We start from the raw sequence: 23,558 nt of genomic DNA on the forward strand, positions 1-23,558 counted from the left end.
ATTTACAATGAGTTAACAAATTTACAAGTTTTTTTTAACAAATTTACATGTTTTTTAACAAATTTACAATGAGTGAACAAATTTACAAGTTTTTTTTAACAAATTTACAATGAGTGAACAAATATACACGTTTTTTAACAAATTTACAATGAGTGAACAAATATACACGTTTTTTAACAAATTTACAATGAGTGAACAAATTTACAAGTTTTAAAACAAATTAACATTTATTATGGGTATACAATACGCATCCGAGCCTCCGGTGGGAAGAAACCCGGAAGTATCGCCGTGAATCACATGAGAGTTGTGAATGCGATGTTGTGTATTAGGCTGTACATCCTATTAACGGAAAGAGAGTGATAATATATAACCTTTCATCGCTTCCGAAGTGACTTAAAGGGATATTGGACCTTATTTTCAGGTAAGTGAAATAGTTTTAGTTAGCTAACGCTAGCTTTTCAAGTTGCACACGTTTTGGGTGGCAGTAATCAAAATAATTCACTGACTTTCTCATTAGATTACAGACAACACGAGAGGGTGCTTCAAACTTTTTAATCAGGACTGCATTGTTCGTTCGCTTCTGGGGTTACATAGACTGAAACGGAAAGCGTGACGAGTTTGTTTACATGGTGCTGTAACGTAAATTTGTTTTAAAACTTGTAATTTTGTTCGCTCATTGTAAATTTGTTTAAACACTTGTAAATTTGTATAAAAAAATTGTAAATTTATTCACTCATTGTAAATTTGTTAAAAAACCTGTACATTTGTTAAAAAACTTGTACATTTGTTAAAAAACTTGTAAATTTGTTTTCAATCTTGTAAATAAGTAATTTACCATTGTAATTTATTTTTGCCTTTCCAGGCCACGGTAATAGACGCTCCAAAAAGCCCGCCAACTATGAAAGTGTAGGCATTTCCCAAAAAGAAGAAGAAAGTCATGTGTGAAAACTGAAAAAAAGACTAATTTTGCCTTTATTTATTAGGTTTGGTGGTTCTGTGTTCATTGTTCAATTGTTTAATTAAAGTTTTATTTTAATGTTAAATAATAGTAACTCTGTATTTTTTTCTAACAAAAAATCATAAAAATAAGGCTTTTATAAAAACAGTTGATACAAAAATTGCATACCAACACACAAACCGTTCACAATTGCTAAATTGGGCTAAAAAAACCCGGAGTCGGAGCTGTAAGAGCCGACTCCTCTAAGGGAGCCGAGCCAAATTAGCCGAATCTATGAAAAGAGCCGGACTGCCCATCCCTACTGTTTACACTTCTGGCCCTTGGGGTCTATATGACCACAAAATTGAAAGCATAATTGTAAGAAAAAGATACATTTTCAATAATACAAATAATACAAATTATATATATATACCAGCAGATGCCCATTCCCATTCATTTTACTGGATATTTACTCAAATCACTACTTTAGGGATACATTTTGTGAATTTATGTTATATAAACATTAGAAAGGACATTAAAAATAAATATTATTTCAAATAGTCATTTTTTTTTATAGTTTTTGATGCATTTTGAAATGTCTGTTTTTACAAAATGCCACAGAAATTTGACTGAGTGTGTGTGTGTGTGTGCATATGTGTGAGAGGCAGAGAGAGAGAGCATGTGTGTGTGTCTGTGTGTGTGTGTGTGTGTATGAGTGTGTGAGAGTGTGTACATGTGCATGCATTAGGTCACACCCCTTTATATCTTTTTTCTGCATTTGTGGCTGATTTTATTTGCCAAATTCTATAAAAATGCTCTGTGTTGCAGTCATGCACGTGTTTGTGTGAGCATGTGTTTTTTGCATTGCATTTGTGCACAAGTAACAGGCCTTCATTACTGTGTAAAAATTTTCAGATTTATGCTGGATTTATTGATATTTATTTTTTTTGCATTTCTTTCAATTTCTTTCAATTGGGGTCATATTGACCACAAGGGACAGATTAATACAACATTTTTTAACATACCTTTACAAGAACCAACTCAAGCCTAATTTTTTTGTGTATGTAAAGATAGATTATTTAGGAAAAGTCACAAAATTTTATATCTCTGAGGTGAAGGGAACCTTTTTTTTAACTAATGAAATTTCGTTTGGGGTCATGTAGACCCCAAGGACCATTTGAGGGATAAAAGTTGAAAATATGTCTACATATCATACGTGAAAATTATATGACCGCAATCAGTGGAAAAAGAATGCACAGATGGATTTGCATTCAACACTATTCCTTTACATGCACACCTTTAGCAGAAGCACTCATCTAAAGCAGCTTACAGTCCATTTAATCTATACATTTATCAGTATGTGTATACCCTGGAATCAAACCCATGACCTATGCACTGCTAACACTCAATTGCACTTAGTTTAATAAACTTGCAGTTTCAACGCAGCTTCAAAGGGCTCCCAAACTAGGCATAGTCTTATCTAGAAAAACAATAGAAATTTTTGGCAAGAAAAAAAATGCACTTTTAAACCACAACTTCTTGTCTTGCACTAGTTGTGTGCGCTGTGCGGTGCAGTGCGACCTCACGTAATTGCGTCAGCATGTCAAAAGGTTACGCATTACATGTGTCAAACGCACATTTGCGGACCAATTTAAACAATAAACTGACACAAAGACATTAATTAGTATCATTACACATACAACAACGTCAGATCGGTCCTTGACGCATTACATGAGGTCGCACTGGCGCGTCACACGGCAGGTGCAAGACAAGAAGTTGTGATCAAAAAATACATCTTTCAATTTCTTGGCAATTTGAGGTCCAATAAAGTCTATAAAATTGAGTAAAATCCTGGAACTTAATTTCTTTTTGACTGAACAAAGAAAAACAAATATTTTGGATGACATGGGGGTAAATTATCTGAATTTTTTAAGAAAATTGAGTAATCCTTTAATGTAAGCTAAACTAAGACAACTATCTGAAAATATCACAATGCAAAGTAAGATTCACCTAAATGCCTTTATAGTAGCCTTCAGATTCATGCACAAGTAGTTTCCCATCTATTGCACTGCAGTGCGTCCTAGTGGCGAGGACAAATCCACTTTGTTTCGCACGGCACACCACAGAAACTACAGAAAAATTATGTTCGGTCACTAACCCTATAATGCACACAACGCAGGCAACGACACGTTTTTTAATCATGTTGTTTTATTGGAAGAAAGTTGTTTGCGATCCTCGGTTCGCTACAAAACGATCAACTCTTCCATCACCAGAACTACACATGGCAACTATGAGGCAAAACAGAATTAAAACTTTATACAGTATAAACCACCCAGTTTTAAAAAATAAAACTGCTTAAAAAAAAAGCACAGAACGAAAACGAACGCGATCCGAGATGAATGACGGTAATGGGATTATCTCTAGCGATCAGTTCAAAGACTCCCAAAGCCCTGCTGGGAAACAAGTCAACCCGGAGAGAAACTTTCCTGGCCCCTTCGGTCGACGTGTGCAGGGTTCACAGTAAAACACCAGGGAATCGGCACTCCTTCAGTCAGGTGTGACACACAGGGGTGGATACAGGTTTCATTGTTCGTTGTAGGCATGGGTGATGTTCAGACAGAGGAGCGCATGGGGGCGTGTGTTGCAAGCTCATCGAATCCTCTTCTGCTGTCGTGCTCGATAGATGTCGTGAATCGGAGGTGCGACGGACCCTTTGTCTTCCTCTTCATCCGAATCCGCGTTTGGCCTTTTTAAGGATTTGTTTGCCATTCCATGGTTCTCCACAGGACCGTTTCCCTCGCTGCTCATCTCTAACTGTTTGCCGGTGATCAACTCTACAGCAGCATCTACGGCTAGATAGAGAAAATATAAAACATGAGAGAGTCAAAACCCCTAAATCATTAAGATGTTGACGTTTTCATTGCCACAAGCACTACGACGATCCTCGAGTGTGATTTTAGATAACAGACAGATGGCATTCTGGGATACATACTCTCTGGCAGTACACATCTTCTGAGAGTCTCCATCATCTCGTCAACTTGCACAAAAGGACCCTAAGAAACAAACAAACACAATTAATGTCTCATTTGAATAACTTCATTACAGCTTAATTGTATTGTATACAGTTGATGTTCAACTGACTGTAAAGCAGCTGGGAGGCGGGAGGATCTTCATGAGAACAACAGCAGCGGGTGGGACAGGAAACACTCCTCCAGGAACAGGGTGAAGTCCAGGAGCTGTCCGAAACACACAAATTTAACAATCTGTCTACCATTTGAGCAGTAAGACCATCATTATAACCAGTCCGACTGTCTAAACGTGAACAACGTAGTTGATTGTAATGGGAGCTATATAGTTTAGTTTCTCAAATGTCTGGATTGTGGTGGCAGTCCACCTATAACCTTATATCTAAAAAAATCTGTGATACTTACGGGCGAGATGTCGTGGTTGAAAAGGGATCATCTGGCAAGTGTCGGGTTTGGGGTACTCGGGTTTGCGGTCGGCTTCATCCTTCAGCGTTGGTGCAGATGGAGCAACCACAGCCTCTTGGATCATTGCTGCATATTTGGCACGAGACACATCCTGCCAATAGAAAACATTTAAATGACGGAATGAAAAATTTGCAATGAATTCTGCCTTTTAAAGGGATGGTTCACCCAAAAATACAAAGTATGCGAGTATTTTTTGTAGCAGATTCCCAGTTCACCTTGTAGCCGAGGGCTTTGAGCTCGCAGGGTGAGCAAGGATACAGATCCATAAACTTGTACCGGTCCACCAGCAGAGCCGTCTCCTTGCCCTCGTACTCATCCTTGAAGGCCAGGAAACGTCTTCGCTCTACCTTCAGGATACTGGCTAAATCCCCGATGTTGCTCTCGAAGGCAAGAAAGCGTGCCCAAATTTCCCTGTTTTGAAAAAATCATATTAAAGGGCTGGTTCAATGGTATTTCATGCATTGTGGCTTATTAACACAGTTTAAGAGTTGTATCCTCATGCTAAACAAATGCAAAGTGTCAAAAAAGCAGTGTTGGACGTGCTACAGAGTATTTCTGTGCCGAATGCACTTCGCCAGGGTTTGTAAAAAAATGTTTAGATTACAGGTCCAGCTGACGTTTCAGGGGTTTCTATATGCATCACTTCTTTTTATGGGCACTTCCCCCGGAAAAAAAAAACACGCCACACGTCTATCAGCGGGACCGCGAGAGCCGAGGATGCTAAGTTACATGCATCACTTCAAGCGACAGCTTTGTTTTATATCAAGACTCAACAATGGCACGAAAGAAGAAGTGTGTTTTTTGATATAAGGAGAAGTAAGCCAGCATTATGGAAACAATGGATATAGTTTGGTTATCCGAGGTAGCAGCTGAGTTTTGCGTGTGCGCTGGATTTCATTGAAAAGTCCCAACCGGGTTATGAGTTGCATGCGGTAAGACTTCTGTCTTATGTTGGAAATAGGCGCATGCATATTATATAAATGACACGAACATGTAGTGAATCATAAGTTAAACAGTGTTGTATAAAGTGTTGCATGACTCGTGACTCGCTCCTCACGCAGTTCGTAACTCCTACTTCCCAATTTTTTTGTTAGTTATCGGAAAGAATCAGTAAGGCTGATCTGTCTTTTATAAATCTGATAAAACTAAAGACTCTTTGGAGATATAAAGGATTTAATACTACTTTATATATACACTCCAGATTAACATCAGATCCACAGAAACAGCTTGTCTTATGGACGCTTTAAATCAGTATGTCATGTTAATGGATGGCTACGTTAAAAACTGAACACATAAAAACGAGTTAGGAGCGACTCACATTTCACGCAAATACATTATTTTGAATGGAGCCGAGCAAAAAGCTTGCTTTTGGTACAAATACACTGTGCATCAGTGGTAACGCTACTCCTTTAATTTGAATGGGTGACGTTATGCGTTGCCGAACTGAATTGTGGATGCATCGGCGTCACGTCACTGGCGTTGTTCATGGCAGAAGTTGAACATTTCTCAACTTTTTAAGGGCAATGCATGCGTCAGCCAATCAGATCAGCTTATGCAAATAACCTAATGCAGAGCCAGCCAATTACATTCATGCCAGACCGGAGACGATAGCAACATGTGTTGCGGCCACTGTGATGGGCTGTTGTCACCATGACGGTCGCGTCAGGGCCATGCTTCAGACACGCCCTCCGTCAAGCATTAACGTTGACGCCCCATGTGAATGTACCATCAAAACTGCACTCTTTTTCAGGTGGGGCGGCCGGTGGCGCAGCAGTTTTAGACGTGAAATGTAAACCACTCCTTGAGTTACAAAATTAAACCACTGGAAATAAAAGACACAAAGCTAATCCTCCTAACTAACATTACTTTTACAGTTTAAAATGTCTAAAAATCTTTAGGGCCTCTGTAAATAATACTCTTGATATTATACATGTATATACATTAACTTGTATATGTTCCTCTTTGAAACATAAACAGATGCAATTACTTGTTTAATGTTTAAACATGAAGAAAACCAGACTGACCCAGACTTCTCAGGGGAAAGACTTCCAGACGTAAGCACCCTCTCAAACAGGACTCTGGTGTTGTTGTCCTCTGTGTCGGCGAAAAGGGCAAATAGCTTAAAAACGAATGCGTGTCATTTTTTTTAAAACCATATTCATGTCAAAGCACACTATTATTTTGGTAATAACCTAGCGACAGGATAAACATGGCTGACGTTTAGTGCATGGTAAACACGGTCTCCTAGCTATCTGCTTTATAAAGAAAATTATTTATGGATTATTTGGTCTGATAAGCCCTCCTGTCAGATATCATCATATCTGTGTGTAAATAAACAGCTGTGTGAGCTAAAAAGAACGTCAATGACACGCCATCCAATGTTTTTCCACAGTGTTTCAGCCAACATAACCTGCTCAAAATATAGATGATATTAAATGTGACATCATCGCAGACAGCGCAGTTCATTAACACTAACTGTCAGCTTTAGATTAAACAGAGATGTTTTGAATCGTGTGTGTGTGTGTGTGTGTGTATAAAGAGTTTGTACCGTTTAGGTGAGAGAGGTAATCGATGTAGGCTAAAATGTATTCAGGAATGTCGCCGTATTTCTTCAGTCCAAGCTCAAATATCTTAAAGGCCACAGATTTGTCCTGTTAACACAGAAAGTTCAGGTAAATGTTACTGTTGCCTGTTTGTGTGTCGACTCAGTATCATTTCATTCAAAAAACAGAAATAATGCAACTCATTCAGAAAGGAACTTAAATACAACTCTTCTGTTAAAAATAATCAAAAAAAGGAAAAATAAAAAGATATTATGAATAATGGCTAATGACTAAAAGCATGATTTACATTTACAAACAATACAAATATTTGTCTGTCCGTCTGTTTGTCCATCCATCCATCTATCTGTATGTAAATATTCCCCATCTATCTATCTGTATATTTGTCTATAGATACATTTACCCACCTGTCTGTCTATCTATCCATCTAACTGTTCATCTGTCTGTCTACCCATCCATCTCTCTCTCTCTCTGTATGTTTATCCATCCATCTATCTCTCTGTCTGTCTGTCTATACATCTATCTATCTATCTGTCTGTCTGTCTCTGTCTGTCTGTCTGTCTATACATCCATCTGTATGTATGTCTGTCTGTCTCTTTCTGTCTTTCTGTCTGTCTGTCTGTCTGTCTGTCTGTCTGTCTGTCTGTCTGTCTGTCTCTGTCTGTCTGTCTCTGTCTGTCTGTCTCTGTCTGTCTGTCTCTGTCTGTCTGTCTCTGTCTGTCTGTCTCTGTCTGTGTCTCTGTCTGTCTGTCTCTGTCTGTCTGTCTCTGTCTGTCTGTCTCTGTCTGTCTGTCTCTGTCTGTCTGTCTATACATCCATCTGTATGTATGTTTGTCTGTCTATACATATATCTGTATGTATGTCTGTCTGTCTGTCTATACATCTATACATCTGTATGTCTGTCTATACATCTATTTGTATGTATATCTGTCTATACATCTATCTATCTATCTGTATGCATGCATGTCTGTCTGTCTACACATCTATCTATCTGTATGTCTGTCTGTCTGTCTGTCTATACATCTATCTGTATGTATGTATGTATGTATGTCTACACATCTATCTCTCTGTATGTCTGTCTGTCTATACATCCATCTGTATGTATGTATGTATGTATGTATGTCTGTGTATACATATATCTGTATGTATGTCTCTGTCTGTCTATACATCTATCTATCTGTATGTCTGTCTAAACATCTATATGTATGTATGTCTGTCTACACATCTATCTCTCTGTATGTCTGTCTGTCTATACATATATTTGTATGTATGTATGCATGCATGTCTGTCTGTCTGCCTACACATCTATATCTCTGTATGTATGTCTGTCTGCCTATACATCTATCTATCTGTATGTCTGTCTATACATCTATTTGTATGTATGTCTGTCTGTCTACATATCTATCTCTCTGTCTGTCTATACATCTATACATCTGTATGTCTGTCTATACATCTATTTGTATGTCTGTCTGTCTATACATCTATCTGTATGTATGTATGTATGCATGCATGTCTGTCTACACATCTATATCTCTGTATGTCTGTCTGTCTATACATCTATCTATCTGTATGTCTGTCTATACATCTATTTGTATGTCTGTCTGTCTATACATCTATCTGTATGTATGTATGTATGCATGCATGCATGTCTGTCTACACATCTATATCTCTGTATGTATGTCTGTCTATACATCTATCTATCTGTATGTCTGTCTATACATCTATTTGTATGTCTGTCTGTCTATACATCTATCTGTATGTATGTATGTATGCATGCATGTCTGTCTACACATCTATATCTCTGTATGTATGTCTGTCTATACATCTATTTGTTTGTATGTCTGTCTGTCTGTTTGTCTACACATCTATCTCTATGTATGTCTATACATCCATCTATCTATCTGTATGTCTGTCTATACATCTATCTGTATGTATGCATGAATGTCTGTCTATACATCTATCTCTCTGTCTGTCTATACATCTATCTATCTGTCTGTCTATACATCTATCTTTTTGTATGTCTATACATCCATCTATCTATCTGTATGTATGTCTGTCTGTCTGTCTATACATCTATCTCTCTGTCTGTCTATACATCTATCTCTCTGTCTGTCTACACATCTATCTATATGTATGTCTGTCTGTCTGTCTGCCTACACATCTATCTCTCTATCTGTCTATACATCTATTTGTTTGTATGTCTGTCTGTCTGTCTGTCTATACATCTATCTCTCTGTCTGTCTATACATCTATCTATCTGTATGTCTGTCTATACATCTATCTGTATGTATGCATGCATGTCTGTCTGTCTATCTACACATCTATATCTCTGTATGTCTGTCTGTCTATACATCTATCTATCTGTATGTCTGTCTATACATCTATTTGTATGTCTGTCTGTCTATACATCTATCTGTATGTATGTATGTATGCATGCATGTCTGTCTACACATCTATATCTCTGTATGTATGTCTGTCTATACATCTATTTGTTTGTATGTCTGTCTGTCTGTTTGTCTACACATCTATCTCTATGTATGTCTATACATCCATCTATCTATCTGTATGTATGTCTGTCTGTCTGTCTATACATCTATATCTCTGTCTGTCTATACATCTATCTCTCTGTCTGTCTATACATCTATCTTTTTGTATGTCTATACATCCATCTATCTATCTGTATGTCTGTCTACACATCTATCTCTCTGTATGTCTGTCTATACATCTATCTGTCTGTCTATCTGTCCATTCACCACCTAGTGGTCAGACTTATGCTTTACATGCCTATAACTTTGGCTCCGATCGACGTTTTTTCACGGGACTTATTTCTTTGGAGTTCTGAATAGTTGCCGAGTCCAACGATACCAAACATGCCAGAATTCGCCTTACGGTTAACCCTGCGCAGCAAAATAGCGCTTAAAAAACACGCGTGAATATCTCCGCGAGCGTTTTTTCGATCGACTCGAAAACACCATAGGAAGAAACTAACCTTACCTTCTGAACAAAAAGTATTATTGGCGTTATATTAAAATTTTCATCAGAAATGGCCGAAAATTGCAAAAAACGAAAAATTACATTCAAATTTTGTGTTTTTTACACATAAATGGTTGTAACTTCGTAACGAAAATATATTTTTTCACCAAATTTGATACGCTGATGCATGAGCACATTCTGAGGCTACACAAAAAAAATGGTATGCTTTCACCACTAGATGGCCTCATAATTGAACAAACCTTTGATAACAAGCCAGCCTTATGGTCATACAACTGTTTCTTAACTAAACTAAAGTGTATTGTCATAAAACTAGCTAGATGTAACACAATCATGACCTGATGTTGCATGCACAATTTTTTCATTGCGCCACCTACTGGTTTTGAGATAGAATATGGTATTTTTGCCTAAAAACTACTGCAACAACACATCTAAAACCATGAGTCATCATGGATTATTCTTTTCTATTATTGTGTCCATATATCTAACCATTTATCCATCAGTCTGTCTATCCATCTATAATATCCATATGTCCATCTATCGATACATTTATCCATCTGTCTGTATGTCTATCCATCTTTATGTCCGTCTATCTAGACATCTGTATATTCGTCTATTGATACATTTATCCATCCATTTATCCGTACGTCTGTCCATCTATCTGTATGTCAGTCTATCTATCCATCTGTCCTTGCATCCATCTATCTATCCGTGTGTCTGTCTATTTTCCATCCATCCATCTATCTGTATGTACATCTTCTCCATCTATCCATCTGTATATTGATACATTTATCCATCTGTCTGTCAATCTATCCATCTAACTGTATGTCCATCTATCTATCTGCATGTCCGTCTGTCCATCTATATATATACACACACACACACACACACACACACACACACACACACACATCTATCGATACATTTATTCATCTGTCTGTCTATCCATCAATCTCTCTGTATGTCTATCAATCAATCAGTCTATTCATCTAGTATTATGTCCGTCGTCTATCAATACATTTATCCATCTGTCTGTCTAACCATCTATCTATCCATCTGTACATTCGTTTATTGATACATGTATCCATCTGTCTGTCTATCCATCCATCTATTTATCCGTATGTCTGCCCATCTATTTATCCATCTGTCCATGCATACATCTATCTGTCTGTCCATCTATCCATCAGTATGTCTGTCTATCTCTCCGTCTTTTAAAAACAACTCCATCCATCTGTCTGTCCACACACACATGTATATATACATAAAAAATGGGGCACAGTGTGGTTGATATTACCTTGCTGCAGTAGTACTCCATAAGAGCAGCAGTAACGTACACATGATGCCGTGTCCGAAGGTCTTCTCTGGCTTTTTTAAAGATGGTTCGGCCAGACTTGATGCCTTCAGCTCTTCTAGCGAACTTCATGTACTGAATGTAGACCTGAACAGTAGACATAGGCACCATGGGTCAGATGCTTTATAAGCAGACAGAACACAGCGGTCATAAATGATGCAGAAATTGCACGCGTTTAATGTTTTTGGCTCACCAAGGTAGGATCAATATCTTCTATCGCGAGGAGGCGGTTGTATATACTATGAACCTTCTCGTGTTTCATCCGACTCTGTAACAGACAAATAACATTGAGGGTCTAAATTTGAATCGCAAGATAACACATTTAAAGTAGACCTTCCTTGCTCTTCTTTCTGAAGTCAGTCACGATGCATAAATGTCAACCATTAACATCAACATACCAATGATTCTGTTTACATATGATGGCATATTCAATACTCTCACCTCTTCATAGTCTGCAAAGGAGAAGTAAAGTAGCATGTTTTTCTTGAGCAGAGATCCTATAGCACGCTCATAAATGTTAGCTGCCTCATCACTAAACAGCTTGGCATTATTCATGTCCTGAAAGAGGAGAAATTATATAACATTAAAAAGGAGAAATTAGGCTGCATTTCAAAACAAAAATCCATTAAAGCCTGGAGTATTGTCAGTTTTTTTCATATAGGGGAACGTGCATGCACGGTCGAATGAAAGCATACCGGACTATAAGCCGCACCGGAGTATAAGCCGCATCATCCAAAAATGCGTCATTAAGACGAAATAACACATATAAGTCACAGTAGACTATACGTTGCGTTTATTTAGAAAATTATTTCACAAAATCCAAGCTGAAGAACAGACATTTAATCTGGAAAGGCAAGTTATTCAACTAAAAAATAGCAGACAGAACAGCAGGCTGAATAGATGTCTGTACGTTAAATATTATCAGTTATTTAAACGATAAACCATAACATACAGAACTTACCTGGAAGGTTGAATAGGCTAAATTAACCGAACAAGCCAACTAGCCTGAAGTTCGCATACTTGTCATTCCACATTACTGAATCCATTGAATTACATAAATACAGAAGCAGCATATGGCGACCTCTAGCGGCTGTAGACGGTAATGATGTCTCTTGCCTCATAAATGTCAAAATTAATTCATACTAACTTACAAGGCGCACCTGACTACAAGACGCAGCACCAGCCAAGTTATGAAAAAACGCAGCTTATAGACCGAAAAATACGGTAGTTGATTGACTCGTATGTGTACAAAGACTTTTGATGCATGCGCATTGCATCTCCTGGGCTACATACTACATACATGTAGGGCGCACATGCACCTACAGGAGAATGTATGCAGGGTTTAAAAAATATATATGCGGACCCTCGCGTACAAGTAAAAATCGACTATACTTCGGCTTTAAAGGAATATTCCATTTTCTTAAAAGAAAAATCCAGATCATTTTTGATGACATGGTGGTGAGTAAATGTTGATGTCTTTCTTTGTTCAGTCGAGAAGAAATTATGTTTTTTGAGGAAAACATTGCAGGATTTTTCTCATTTGAATGGACTTTAATGGACACCAGCACTTAACTCAACACATAACAGTTTTTTTCAACGGAGTTTCAAAGGACTATAAACAATCCCAAACGAGGCATAAGGGTCTTATCTAGTGAAAAAAAATGCTCTTTTAAACCACAACTTTTCGTCTAGATCCGGTCCAGCGCGACCTAACGTAAATGCGTAGTGACGTAGGGAGGTCACGTGTTACATATATAAAACCCAAATCTGCGGACGATTGTAAACAATAAACTGACACAAAGACATTAATTAGTATCAGTTGACATACAACAACGTAGGAATGGTCCTCTATCAACACACTTGTAACCACTGGGGTGGAGTTTCGCGTTCGTCCTCTGTGACCTCTTGACGTCATGACGTATTGCGTGAGGTCACGCTGGCGCATCACGACCGGATCTAGACGAGAAGTTGTGCTTTAAAAGTGTATATTTGTTATTTTTCTTGTCAAAAATGACAATCGTTTTGCTAGATAAGACCCTTATGCCTCGTTTGGGATCGTTCATAGTCCTTTGAAACTCCGTTGAAAAAAACTGTTAAGTGTTGAGTTAAGTATTAATTGTTGGTGTCCTGCAATCCTGCAATGTTTTCCTCAAAAAACATAATTTCTTCTCGACTGAACAAAGAAAGACATCAACATTTTGGATGACATGGTGGTGAGTAAACTATCTGGATTTTTCTTTTAAGAAAATGGACTATTCCTTTAACTATGTCAATTCAGTGATCCAGACAGAAGTCAGACAGTAGCTGCGTTTTCATTGCAGATTTGCGCAAAACTTAAACGTTATATTTTCTAAATGTCGACAAAAGACTATTGTGAAATGACAGCATTTCCATTAATCGATGATATGCGACTGAAACGTTTTTCGTCTCGCAATAAGACATTCCAAACAAAACGTCGACTGATGTTGGTAGGTTTACCAATATCACATCCACTGCACTAGGCATTATTTTTTAAGTAAACGTAAGAGTATTATCCAAACATTAATACCAAGCCCCTTATACATGGGAACGACAATGAATAGGCGTTTCTTGGAGGTAATACTACATTATTTATAAATTAAAAGATGTAGGAGTGTGATCCAAACATTATTGGCAAGGAAAGCCTCTTATACCTGGGAGCAGACACATATTGAGGTGTTTCCGGGAGGATTTAGTACATATCGCTTCATCTTAAAATAAAGATTATTTGACTTACTTGCAGGTAACCTGAAAATGCAAATAAACTGTTTCCATTGCAGTTTTGAAATACACCTTTTCCGAATCGCCTGAAAAACTACCTCATGTGAGCGTAAAAACGTTATGCGACATATGGGCGTTTCGCGAAATTTATGTGTTTCCGTTGGCTGTATTTTCAAATAACGATGTCAATTTGCGCAATCTAATGGGTAATGGAAACGCAGCTAGTATAAAATTATCAAATTAATTTCAAACTAACCCCTTTTTCTGCCAGTAGTTTACTGGACTGTTCCAGGTACTGGGCAGCTTCGTACCAGATGTCAGGATGATGTCCAAGTACCAAAAGGCACTGCTCATAGGCAAACATAACTGCAAAAGCAATCAAAATACATCAGTATTAAAATCTTGCAAAAGTAGACATTAAGATTATATTTCTGGAATAAGAAGGACTTCAGTAGAGTCAAGGTCCATACAGGAGTAAAACAACAGTTGGTTGATTATAGTCACACAAGGATTTGTTCTCCATAGGAACCTGCTGCTCATCATTAAAGTGAACTATAGTGGACAAGTCACCTCTTTTCGTGATAAGTGTCTGGTCTTCGGTGCGCAGTGGGTTGCTCTTCTCCCATTGGATGTATTTCTTCCACATCTCCACCTGCTGGGCCTCCTGTGGGGAGTTTTGGGGCGGCACTGATGGGGCGTTTCGGTCTAGACCCTTCATAACCGTCTCATACTCCTGTGATTAAAACCATCATGCAGACAGAACCAGGAGAAACATCAAGAGATGTAATAAATTTTCACATACAACAAAGAAAAATATCTCCATATAAACATCCAGAAAATAGGGTGTGAATAGGATCTAGTGTTCTTTACAAAAAAAGTGCGGTGCCGAACTAACCTTAGCGACTCTCCTGGCGTTCATGTAGTCCCTGCTCCGATCTTCAATCATCTTTTTGGCCAAATGCACATTTATGCCCTTTGAGAAAAAATAAACACTATTAATATCATTTAAAAGGTTTTGCCTGTTATTTTGGCACCAGTTTTGGTGTCACTGGTTATTATTTAATGTTTTGTTTTATGAAACAGAATAGCAGATACCTCCTCATATTTACTGTAATCCCTCCAAAGTTGCTCAATATTAATCATGGGATTGACACAGCCTCTCTGGTACACGCGTCTGACGGCCGTGATGCGCTGATTCTCTGCGTACGAGCCCACGGCTTCACTAGAGGACACACAAAAACCTTCTTCAAACCCCTCCGATAACACAATGCATGAATGAAAATTTGAGACTCTTTACAGTATACTCACACCCCCTTGAGAAAATTGATGTAATCCACCCAAATCTAAAAGAGAAAACGAGTTGATTGATCATGACAGGACAGAAAAATTAAAGAGCAATGAGCGCTAACCTTTAAATCTCTTACCTGATAGGACATAATTTCCATTCCTATCTTATCCAAAGCAAAATCATAAGCTTGTGCCATCTTTTCCCTGTAGAAAAGCAGCACATGTAAGTCACTTTCTGCCATTAATATCAATAATGTCTCTTTTCATATACAACCATACAATCAGTGTGGTCACGTACTTATAGCTGGGCAGTTTTCCTTTGGTTTCACGGACATATGAGAGGTAACACTTCCACAGGTCAATGTGCAGGACCTTCATCAAGCACCTCTGAAATAACTGAACAAGACATAGAAATGCCATTAAATACATTGTTTCCTTATATAAACATTATATATATATTAGTGATGCACCGATGTATCGGCCGATTTTTGATTAATTTGAAACCATCGGCATATCGGCAATAGCACGAGAAAGGCCAATACCAATTGTTTATTAATTAACTGCATAAAGAACTCCATTATATGTAAAAAATTTGCTGTATAGCAAAAATCACCTTTGAAGGTGGTCATGCCGTCTTATTATATTTGTTTTAGCTTAATTTGTGCCCCTCTTATTATGTTGGTCAGTTGAATGTTAATTAGATCCAATCCATGTTCAGTAAAAATAATTTGATGCAGAAATAAACTAGCTAATGGACCAACTGTGTAGTATTGTATACAAGTGTTTAATATCGGTATTGGCATCGGTATCGGCCAGAAGTTGTCTGTTTAAATCGGTATCGATCCAAAATAATCCTATCGGTGCATCTCTATATATATATATATATATATATATATATATATATATATATATATATATATATATATATATATATATATATATATATATATATATATATATATATATATATATATATATATATATATATATATATATATGGTGATGATTTTGATATACCGTAAGGTATTTGGATATTGCATTAAACTTACATTAATAAAACTACAATACATTTTTTTTCTCATATTTCCATTAGATTATACCTATTTAAGTGGGTCATGAAATGAAAAGTTTGGGAGCCCATGGGACACATCATAACATAGACTGTTAAAGAATATTACTGTGTTATACCACGGGCTGTTAAATGCTTTATTCTTATTGGTTGAAAAATGTTCCTTGAGTATGCATTATTTTTCAATACCTGTCAAATAACCATCAGAACAATGTCTTAGCAATGTCTGTGGTAACCATGGTATAAGTGAAATAATTGGTCCTTTGAATTATCATTACCATCTTGGGTGTGCATTATTTTCTTATAATTTAACGGCCTGTCGTCAATAACTTTTTTATTATACCACGGGTCTGTTGAATGCTGTATTCTGATTGGCTGATAAATGTTCTGTGGGTAGCATTCATTTCTGATAAACGCACACCTAACTTCTCAAATGTCTTAAAAATAGGCACCAGAGCAATGTTTGTGGTAACCGTGGTATAAGAGGAATAATTGACTCCGGTCCTTTGAATTATTTGAAAATAATGCACACCCGCGTAGTAACGGCACCCCGCACATTGCACCTTGGGTGTGCATTATTTTCTTATAATTCAATGGCCCGTCGTCAATTATTCCTTACTTGGCTTGTGCATGAACAATTTTTAACCACTGCAGTCCTTTCCTGTACTGTGCCGATGCCATGGTTTAGTGATTGGTGATTTTGTCACAGTAACAGCAGGATTGTTAAGATGTAGACATCATTTGATTTAAGGCATCTGAATAAAATATTTCACATTTTTATTTTAAATTCTACATTGATTTGGTAAGATCATTCGAATCCTCTTTACATAACCCTTTTATTTTTGTTTATTATTTATTAAGTAATATTCACAGGTATAGAGCATAATTTAATTTTTATTATATATATCAGCCCTTTTATAAGTGAAAAACATTACACTGGCACTGATAAATCTTTCTGTGCCACATTTGTGGTGCCAAAAAATTTTTATCACCAAAATTGAGAGGATATTGTCTGAAAAGTCTATGAATTATCTTAAAATATGCTTTTTAAAGCATTTTTGTTCTGGATGGTTTTGACAGCAAATACAAAATGGGTAGACAAATACCTCTCGAATGCAATATATCATTAATCAGATAATTTCCAAATATTTTTCTTGTGGATATTTTTTTTCTTATGTAACCAGTTTTGTCTCATAAAGCAGTGTTATACGTGTGCCGGTAATATCAGGCTCTTACCTTTTCAACCTTGTCATAGTTTTTAGCCTTGATCTGTGGACACATTTGAAAACCAACATATTAAAAACTGAACATGTGTGCCACGGTTATGAATGATTTCATCTCCATCACACACTCACAAATAACCCCTTTAAGGCCAACAATGTGACATTCACACAAACCTGTATAATAATGCCTCAGTTACAAATCTTCCCTTCTTACATAACTCTTTTTACCTGCATAATGCATATAGTCACGGCTTTATAAAATGAGAAAGAACAGATTTTTTATAAATTGGTAAATTGGTTAATTTGTGACTATTTTAAAATTTCAACAATGGCCAATAGCTGTGCCTATGTGTCAACAGAAATTATTAAGATTTTGTAACAGATATTAAAAAGCAATTTTATATCTTAACTTTACATACTGTATTATGCGCTCTATATATACCTATAAACTATAAAATAATGTAATGAGGAGGAAAATATAGGACATAGTCAAAAATAATGCTTTTGGATTATGAAACCAGAACAAAAGCTAATTTAAACAATAAGCAAGTTTGGGCACAAAGGCAAAATACTTTTGTCGATGATAAAAATAACTGCAGTAGTTTGACATTTGCATGTCTATGACAAATTAGAAACCGATTACCTCACATAAATCAAACTCAATTACCTCAATGAATCATCTTCCTGTCTACATCTTAAAGAAATTTTGAAACTCTATAGACTACTGCTACAAATATTGCTAATTGTACACAAAAACACAAAGCTAAAGAGAGAATAACTCATAATACAGATTTACTTGTTCACTTGTCATTCGTTTTTCTTTTCACAAGCACACTTTGTGCAACACAACCATCTATTCACTAACAATTGCAGTATGATGGCACTTTCTACAATACTTTGAATAACAATGGGGTGAATGAATATAGCAGTAACTAAAAAGGGCAATAAATACATAGTGTTTAATGTGTGCTTTAAATGTAAAGGCGCACCTAAAATGGTCTTTGTCTGTGTGGTTCCATAAAGAAACTTTAAAATCTACAGAGCCTCTCTGTTGCACAAAACGTGTGGTGTAAAAAGGTAGGAATCAAATTGTCCTTTTAAGAACCTTTGACTAAAAGGTTCTTAGAGGAAGTAAGGAAAAAGTGTAAAAAAAAGCATTCTTAAGGTGACTGGACAGAAGGTATCAAATCAGATGACATAATATTGTAACACATAATTTTTAATTGTGCCGTCAATAATGCCAGGACATGTTATCTTCAGAGAAAGTGAGCCTCTGAAAAGGAGTGTCGCACATATGTAGTTTTTTTTTAAGGTGTGCACGCAAATCCTATTGCACTGAGGGTTATCAAGACACACAATTTTACATTTGCGCATTTAGAATGGGTGCATTTTGGCAAAGCAACTAGTCTAGGAGTAGTCTAATCCCAGACAGGGATTAGACTACTCCTAGACAAAAATAATTGTAAGAGCTGTCCAAACTGAAAACAACTTGCACTGACATATCTTAAAATACATCAGTGCCCTTTGTTTTGCCTCAAAAAGTAATGTTTTTAGTAAGGCATGTTTGTAATTTACTAGTTATATTTTCTAATTAAACTAAGGCCTAGTCCTGGCTTAAAAAAACCCTGTCTGACAAAGTTTTAAAATGATACCTTTAATCAGTGTGTGCGTTTGGTGGGATCAAACCCACAACCCTTTGTGAAACTACCACATGTGTTACACAAACAGTAAAGCAATTCAATTAACCCTGTTGTACTCTTGTATATTTACTCGCCTTAAAATTTCTCAAAGAGTTTTTGACATTGGCTCTTATTTCGCCTCTGCAATGGACTACCAGGTCGTACCACCATCACCAACATGCAAAAATTATGTAAAAATAGAGGTGGAGAAAGTTGACTAAATTTTCCACAAAGGGTTGGCAAATTTATCCAAATTAATCATTAGTGTGGCTTCTGACAGATACACACACACATGCACACACACACCACTGAAAAAAATGATTCATTCAATTTACTAATTTTTTTAAGATAAGTGGTCGCAATCAATTTATTTAAGCTACATTTAAACAAACGTTTTTTGTTTTTTAAATTTTTTGATTAAAGGTAGCTAAAATAAATTGATTGCGACCTCTTACCTTAAAAAAAATTGAGTAAATTGAATGAATCATTTTTTTCAGTGCACATAGTACCTGACGCAAAACTACGATCTAGATTATACAATGAAAAGCCAAACTTGTTAGACTTGTGCATTTTATTTACTGCATGTAACAATGAACAGTTTGACCTAAATGTTTCTGATAAGAAATGTATATGGTGCAGAATCATATCATTTAATGCAATTCAATATCGGGACATAATTAATCTGTAAATACTACAGTTAGTCCCTTCGCACCCTCATTGTTTTTTTAATAAACCAAATAACAATAAAAAAGTTTTGATTAGGTTGCATTATGGATGATTAGTGTAGTATGGGAAACCAATCACATGCAGGGGGGCAAATTAAAAAAAACATTTATTTTCAGTTCATTATAACCAGGGCTGGAAAAGCAGAAATTCACTCGTGGTGGGGGCTTTAGTTTGGGGGGTAATTTTAGATAACTTTTGGATGGGATTAAAATAACATTGCAATTTTCACGTTTTCTTTTAAGTATGTTTTTTAAGTTAAGTATTTAAGTTAAACTTTTAACACTTAATTTGTCCTCAGGTAAAAGAAAAAATTGGTAAAGTGTGAAAAGTTGTTTATTTAGTTAAAGGATATTTTAAACAAAGAAGAATATCTGAATTAAAACAGATACATCAGTCATACAGTGCCTCTGTGACTGAAGTGTCATGTGACAAGCTTCATAATGCATTATAAAATAATAGATGCAATAAAATCTCATGGAGCCATTTCTAAATCCTATTAAGTTAAATATTAAATATAATTCCACCATTTCAAATATTCTAACCAGTTTGAGGTGGACCTCTGTTCCCCCTCGAAATTCACTTCCCAGACACCCTCATTTCTAGCCCTGATTATAACCATACTTTAGAAACCCCAAAATCTGTTTGATTTGACGCACAATTGATGGGTGTTTGAGAAGAGAGTTTGAGATGTGTGATTACTTAGGGTGACCATACGTGCCATTCTTCGCAGACGCGACCTGTCCAGGATTTCGGGTACATCTTCCAGAAGTCGTATTTGTCAACCAGATACATTCTTTTTATTATTTCAGAAAAGCAACAGTTACATTTTAAGGTAAGAATGAAACTAAGATTGTATGTCTTATGTTTTTAAATGAATGGCGTATGCAGTCAACAAACACAACTTCTGGAAGACCCACCGAAATCCTGATCAGGACGCGTCCGAGAAGAATGACACGTATGGTCACCCTAGATTACTATGGGTGTCGAAAACACATAACTATTAAAAAGGTACCACAACGGAGGAGTAAAAATTGCTGTTTTATACCCCATGTTGGGGTTGAGGGAAAAATTTTCTACTTGGAAGAAAGAAATAAAATATGTACTTAAATGATTTCCATTTTTGTTACTGTTAATTGTTTTGTTACTGTTAAAAGTTATAATTTTATTAGAGATACCCTAGTCTTATCCTACAAACTTCTTTTTTTAAGTTAAAAGAAGTGCATACATCCAAATATGTAGCAGTGCACGCAAATGTTGTAGTTGAATTAACTCAAGCAAAACAACATATTGAACTGAAGCAACATACGCATTGTGCTTTTAGCGCTACGTGTAGGATACTTACCATTACATTTAGTCATATAATACTAGATCACATATATTAGTATGTGGCCAGGTGTTGCATCCTGTGGTGTGAGGATGTGCTTGTTAGTTACTTAACAATTTGTGCCAAGGTTTAAATACTGAAAGTCGACTTTTGTTGAAATGTAAGCTACCTGAAATGTAATCTGTACCTGATCGACTACAATTTAGAAGAACAGGAGAGGTATACTAAAACAGACAAAATCTTGAATAATTAAAAACCACAACAACCTCAAAGAAATGACACAGGAGGCAAGAAATTGACACAAGTAATAAAGGCTAAAGCACTCCAATACTATTAAAATTGTTTTAATGCTGTTGCAGATAAAACATGCAACAAAATCACCTCATAAACGTAAAGGGTATAAGAATTAAAAGAATAACCCTAAGTGATACAAGCTATAAATGTTTCCCTTGACGATACGTGTCCTTGCAGTTTGTTCTGTGTTGTTGTGTGAATATCACATTGTTGTTCAAAATGGGGATAAGCATAGTCATGCACAAATATGAAAAGTTCAAATCAAAATAAAGTTTAACCTCAGCTTCAATGTAAAGTTTCCAGAATCGGCCCGAACTGGGAAACTGGGCGACAAGTCGCTCATATGTCTTCCTTGCTTTGTCTATGGCTTGGTTCTAAAACAAGTAGAATGCATTTACATACAAAATCATAACTGTCCCGATTTACATTGAACAGACTTAAATCAGCTGTTAGAAACCCCCTCCCGCACCCCCCAAACATGTTACCCCAGGTAGAAGAGAATGCAACCCTGCGTCACTAAACCTGTGCTTCTCGAATCAGTATGCTCCACGCGTCGAGGTCATATGGATTTTCTTCCAACTTCTTTTCTGCTTTCTTGACCTTCTCTGGGATGTACTCTGCCGCCTGTTAAGGAAAAGTAATCGGTGTTAATTTGGATGTCCAGACAAATACACAACAGTTGTTTACCAAGGACACAACTTCACAAGACCCACTTGATATTACGTCACCGCCCACCTATAGTGGCCACTGGCACTCCACATTTGATTGGCTCGTATCTAAAACATCATTGCTAGTGGGTTAAACGCCTAAACATGGTACAAAAATTAGCAAAAGGCCTAAAATGTGCAGGATTGAGCAACACCAGTGAACCATAAGCTAACTATTAAGTGACCAAAGACTAGTTGACATTTAAAAACAGCTCCTCATACAACAGCATAATGGCGATCTAGGTAGCATTTTCGAAGTAGGGCGCAAACTACATGTTGAAACAGATCCAATAAGTGCTGAATTAGCGATTAATGCTTTGGTCAACATACATCTAAATAAAACAAGCATTATATCGGAGGATAACCATGAGCATTAAGTCAAGTTAAAGACCGACTGGACTGATCGAAATAAATCTGCAGTCATACCGCAATCACTCAGGCGACAGCACTACAAATCACTGAATTCCTTACTATTTTAAACATCTACCTAAAATACATGAATACTTATAACAACAATTGCAATAACTACTCGAAGCATTCAATATATAAGTTATACCAACAAACACTTAGCTAACACACTCGGCTATTTGTTTAAGGTGTGAGCTTACTAACGTTAACTAGGCCGCAAAAAACGAGCAATCGCAAACACTCCGTGTATAGCTTTACATTACCTGGTCTGGTGCAGTTTCGGTAGACATGATGAAATATGAACGTGATCCAAATAAAAACCTGTCGACTGTTTAACAATTACAAATGCACTAGCCGCAGACTAAATATTAAAGCATTGTTTATTCGTGCAGACTGCAGACTCTTTGTGCGGCCTCGCTCGCATCGCTCACAGTTCGTTAAAATGGCAGCAGCTTCAATGCAGACCGATGCCACGCCCACCGGAAACGACTCGCTTCAAAATAAACTTCTTCAGTTTGAATCTATTTTTTTTTACAGTTAATGGTTTGAACTTTACTAGAAAAAAATCTAAAATAAAATAAAATATATACATAGACAAAGCATACTTACTAATATATTGTGAAATAATAAGCATAATGATATACCAGACATTACCAAATTACAGTGTGGCTGAATGTAAAAAGTAACTTATTAAAAATGTTGTGCTTACATAAAAGTAATTTATTATATAAAATATACAATTACTTTTTGAACGCCAATACCTGATAGGGT

At 36.5% G+C, this 23,558-nt stretch overlaps 1 protein-coding gene across 1 annotated transcript; it reads right to left on the reverse strand.

Annotated features, from left to right (window-relative positions):
• Window positions 1-3,255: 3,255 nt before the first annotated feature.
• Window positions 3,256-23,260, reverse strand: cstf3 (cleavage stimulation factor, 3' pre-RNA, subunit 3). The gene is made up of 21 exons (XM_055174118.2): window positions 23,051-23,260; window positions 22,195-22,296; window positions 21,951-22,046; window positions 17,663-17,695; window positions 15,656-15,753; window positions 15,495-15,561; window positions 15,379-15,413; window positions 15,166-15,292; window positions 14,966-15,043; window positions 14,641-14,803; window positions 14,327-14,436; window positions 11,773-11,889; window positions 11,525-11,599; window positions 11,275-11,418; window positions 6,977-7,079; window positions 6,453-6,522; window positions 4,644-4,839; window positions 4,369-4,519; window positions 4,079-4,173; window positions 3,930-3,990; window positions 3,256-3,789 (listed from the first exon to the last, which is right to left on the reverse strand). The coding sequence occupies exons 1-21, from the start codon at window positions 23,075-23,077 to the stop codon at window positions 3,587-3,589; spliced, it is 2,151 nt and encodes a 716-aa protein (XP_055030093.1). The 5' UTR covers window positions 23,078-23,260; the 3' UTR covers window positions 3,256-3,586.
• Window positions 23,261-23,558: the final 298 nt, after the last annotated feature.

This window comes from Misgurnus anguillicaudatus, chromosome 15 (genome assembly GCF_027580225.2).
Source record: "Misgurnus anguillicaudatus chromosome 15, ASM2758022v2, whole genome shotgun sequence".
Lineage (NCBI taxonomy): Eukaryota > Metazoa > Chordata > Actinopteri > Cypriniformes > Cobitidae > Misgurnus > Misgurnus anguillicaudatus.

Excerpts from the sequence above, each read along its gene's own strand:
- cstf3 (XM_055174118.2), bottom strand. The coding sequence starts at position 23,077 with ATGTCTACCGAAACTGCACCAGACCAG. Across the intron at positions 11,600-11,772 it reads CCTTTGCAGACTATGAAGAG|AGTCGGATGAAACACGAGAA; the intron begins GTGAGAGTATTG and ends TGTCTGTTACAG. Across the intron at positions 3,790-3,929 it reads AAGATGTGTACTGCCAGAGA|CCGTAGATGCTGCTGTAGAG; the intron begins GTATGTATCCCA and ends TTCTCTATCTAG.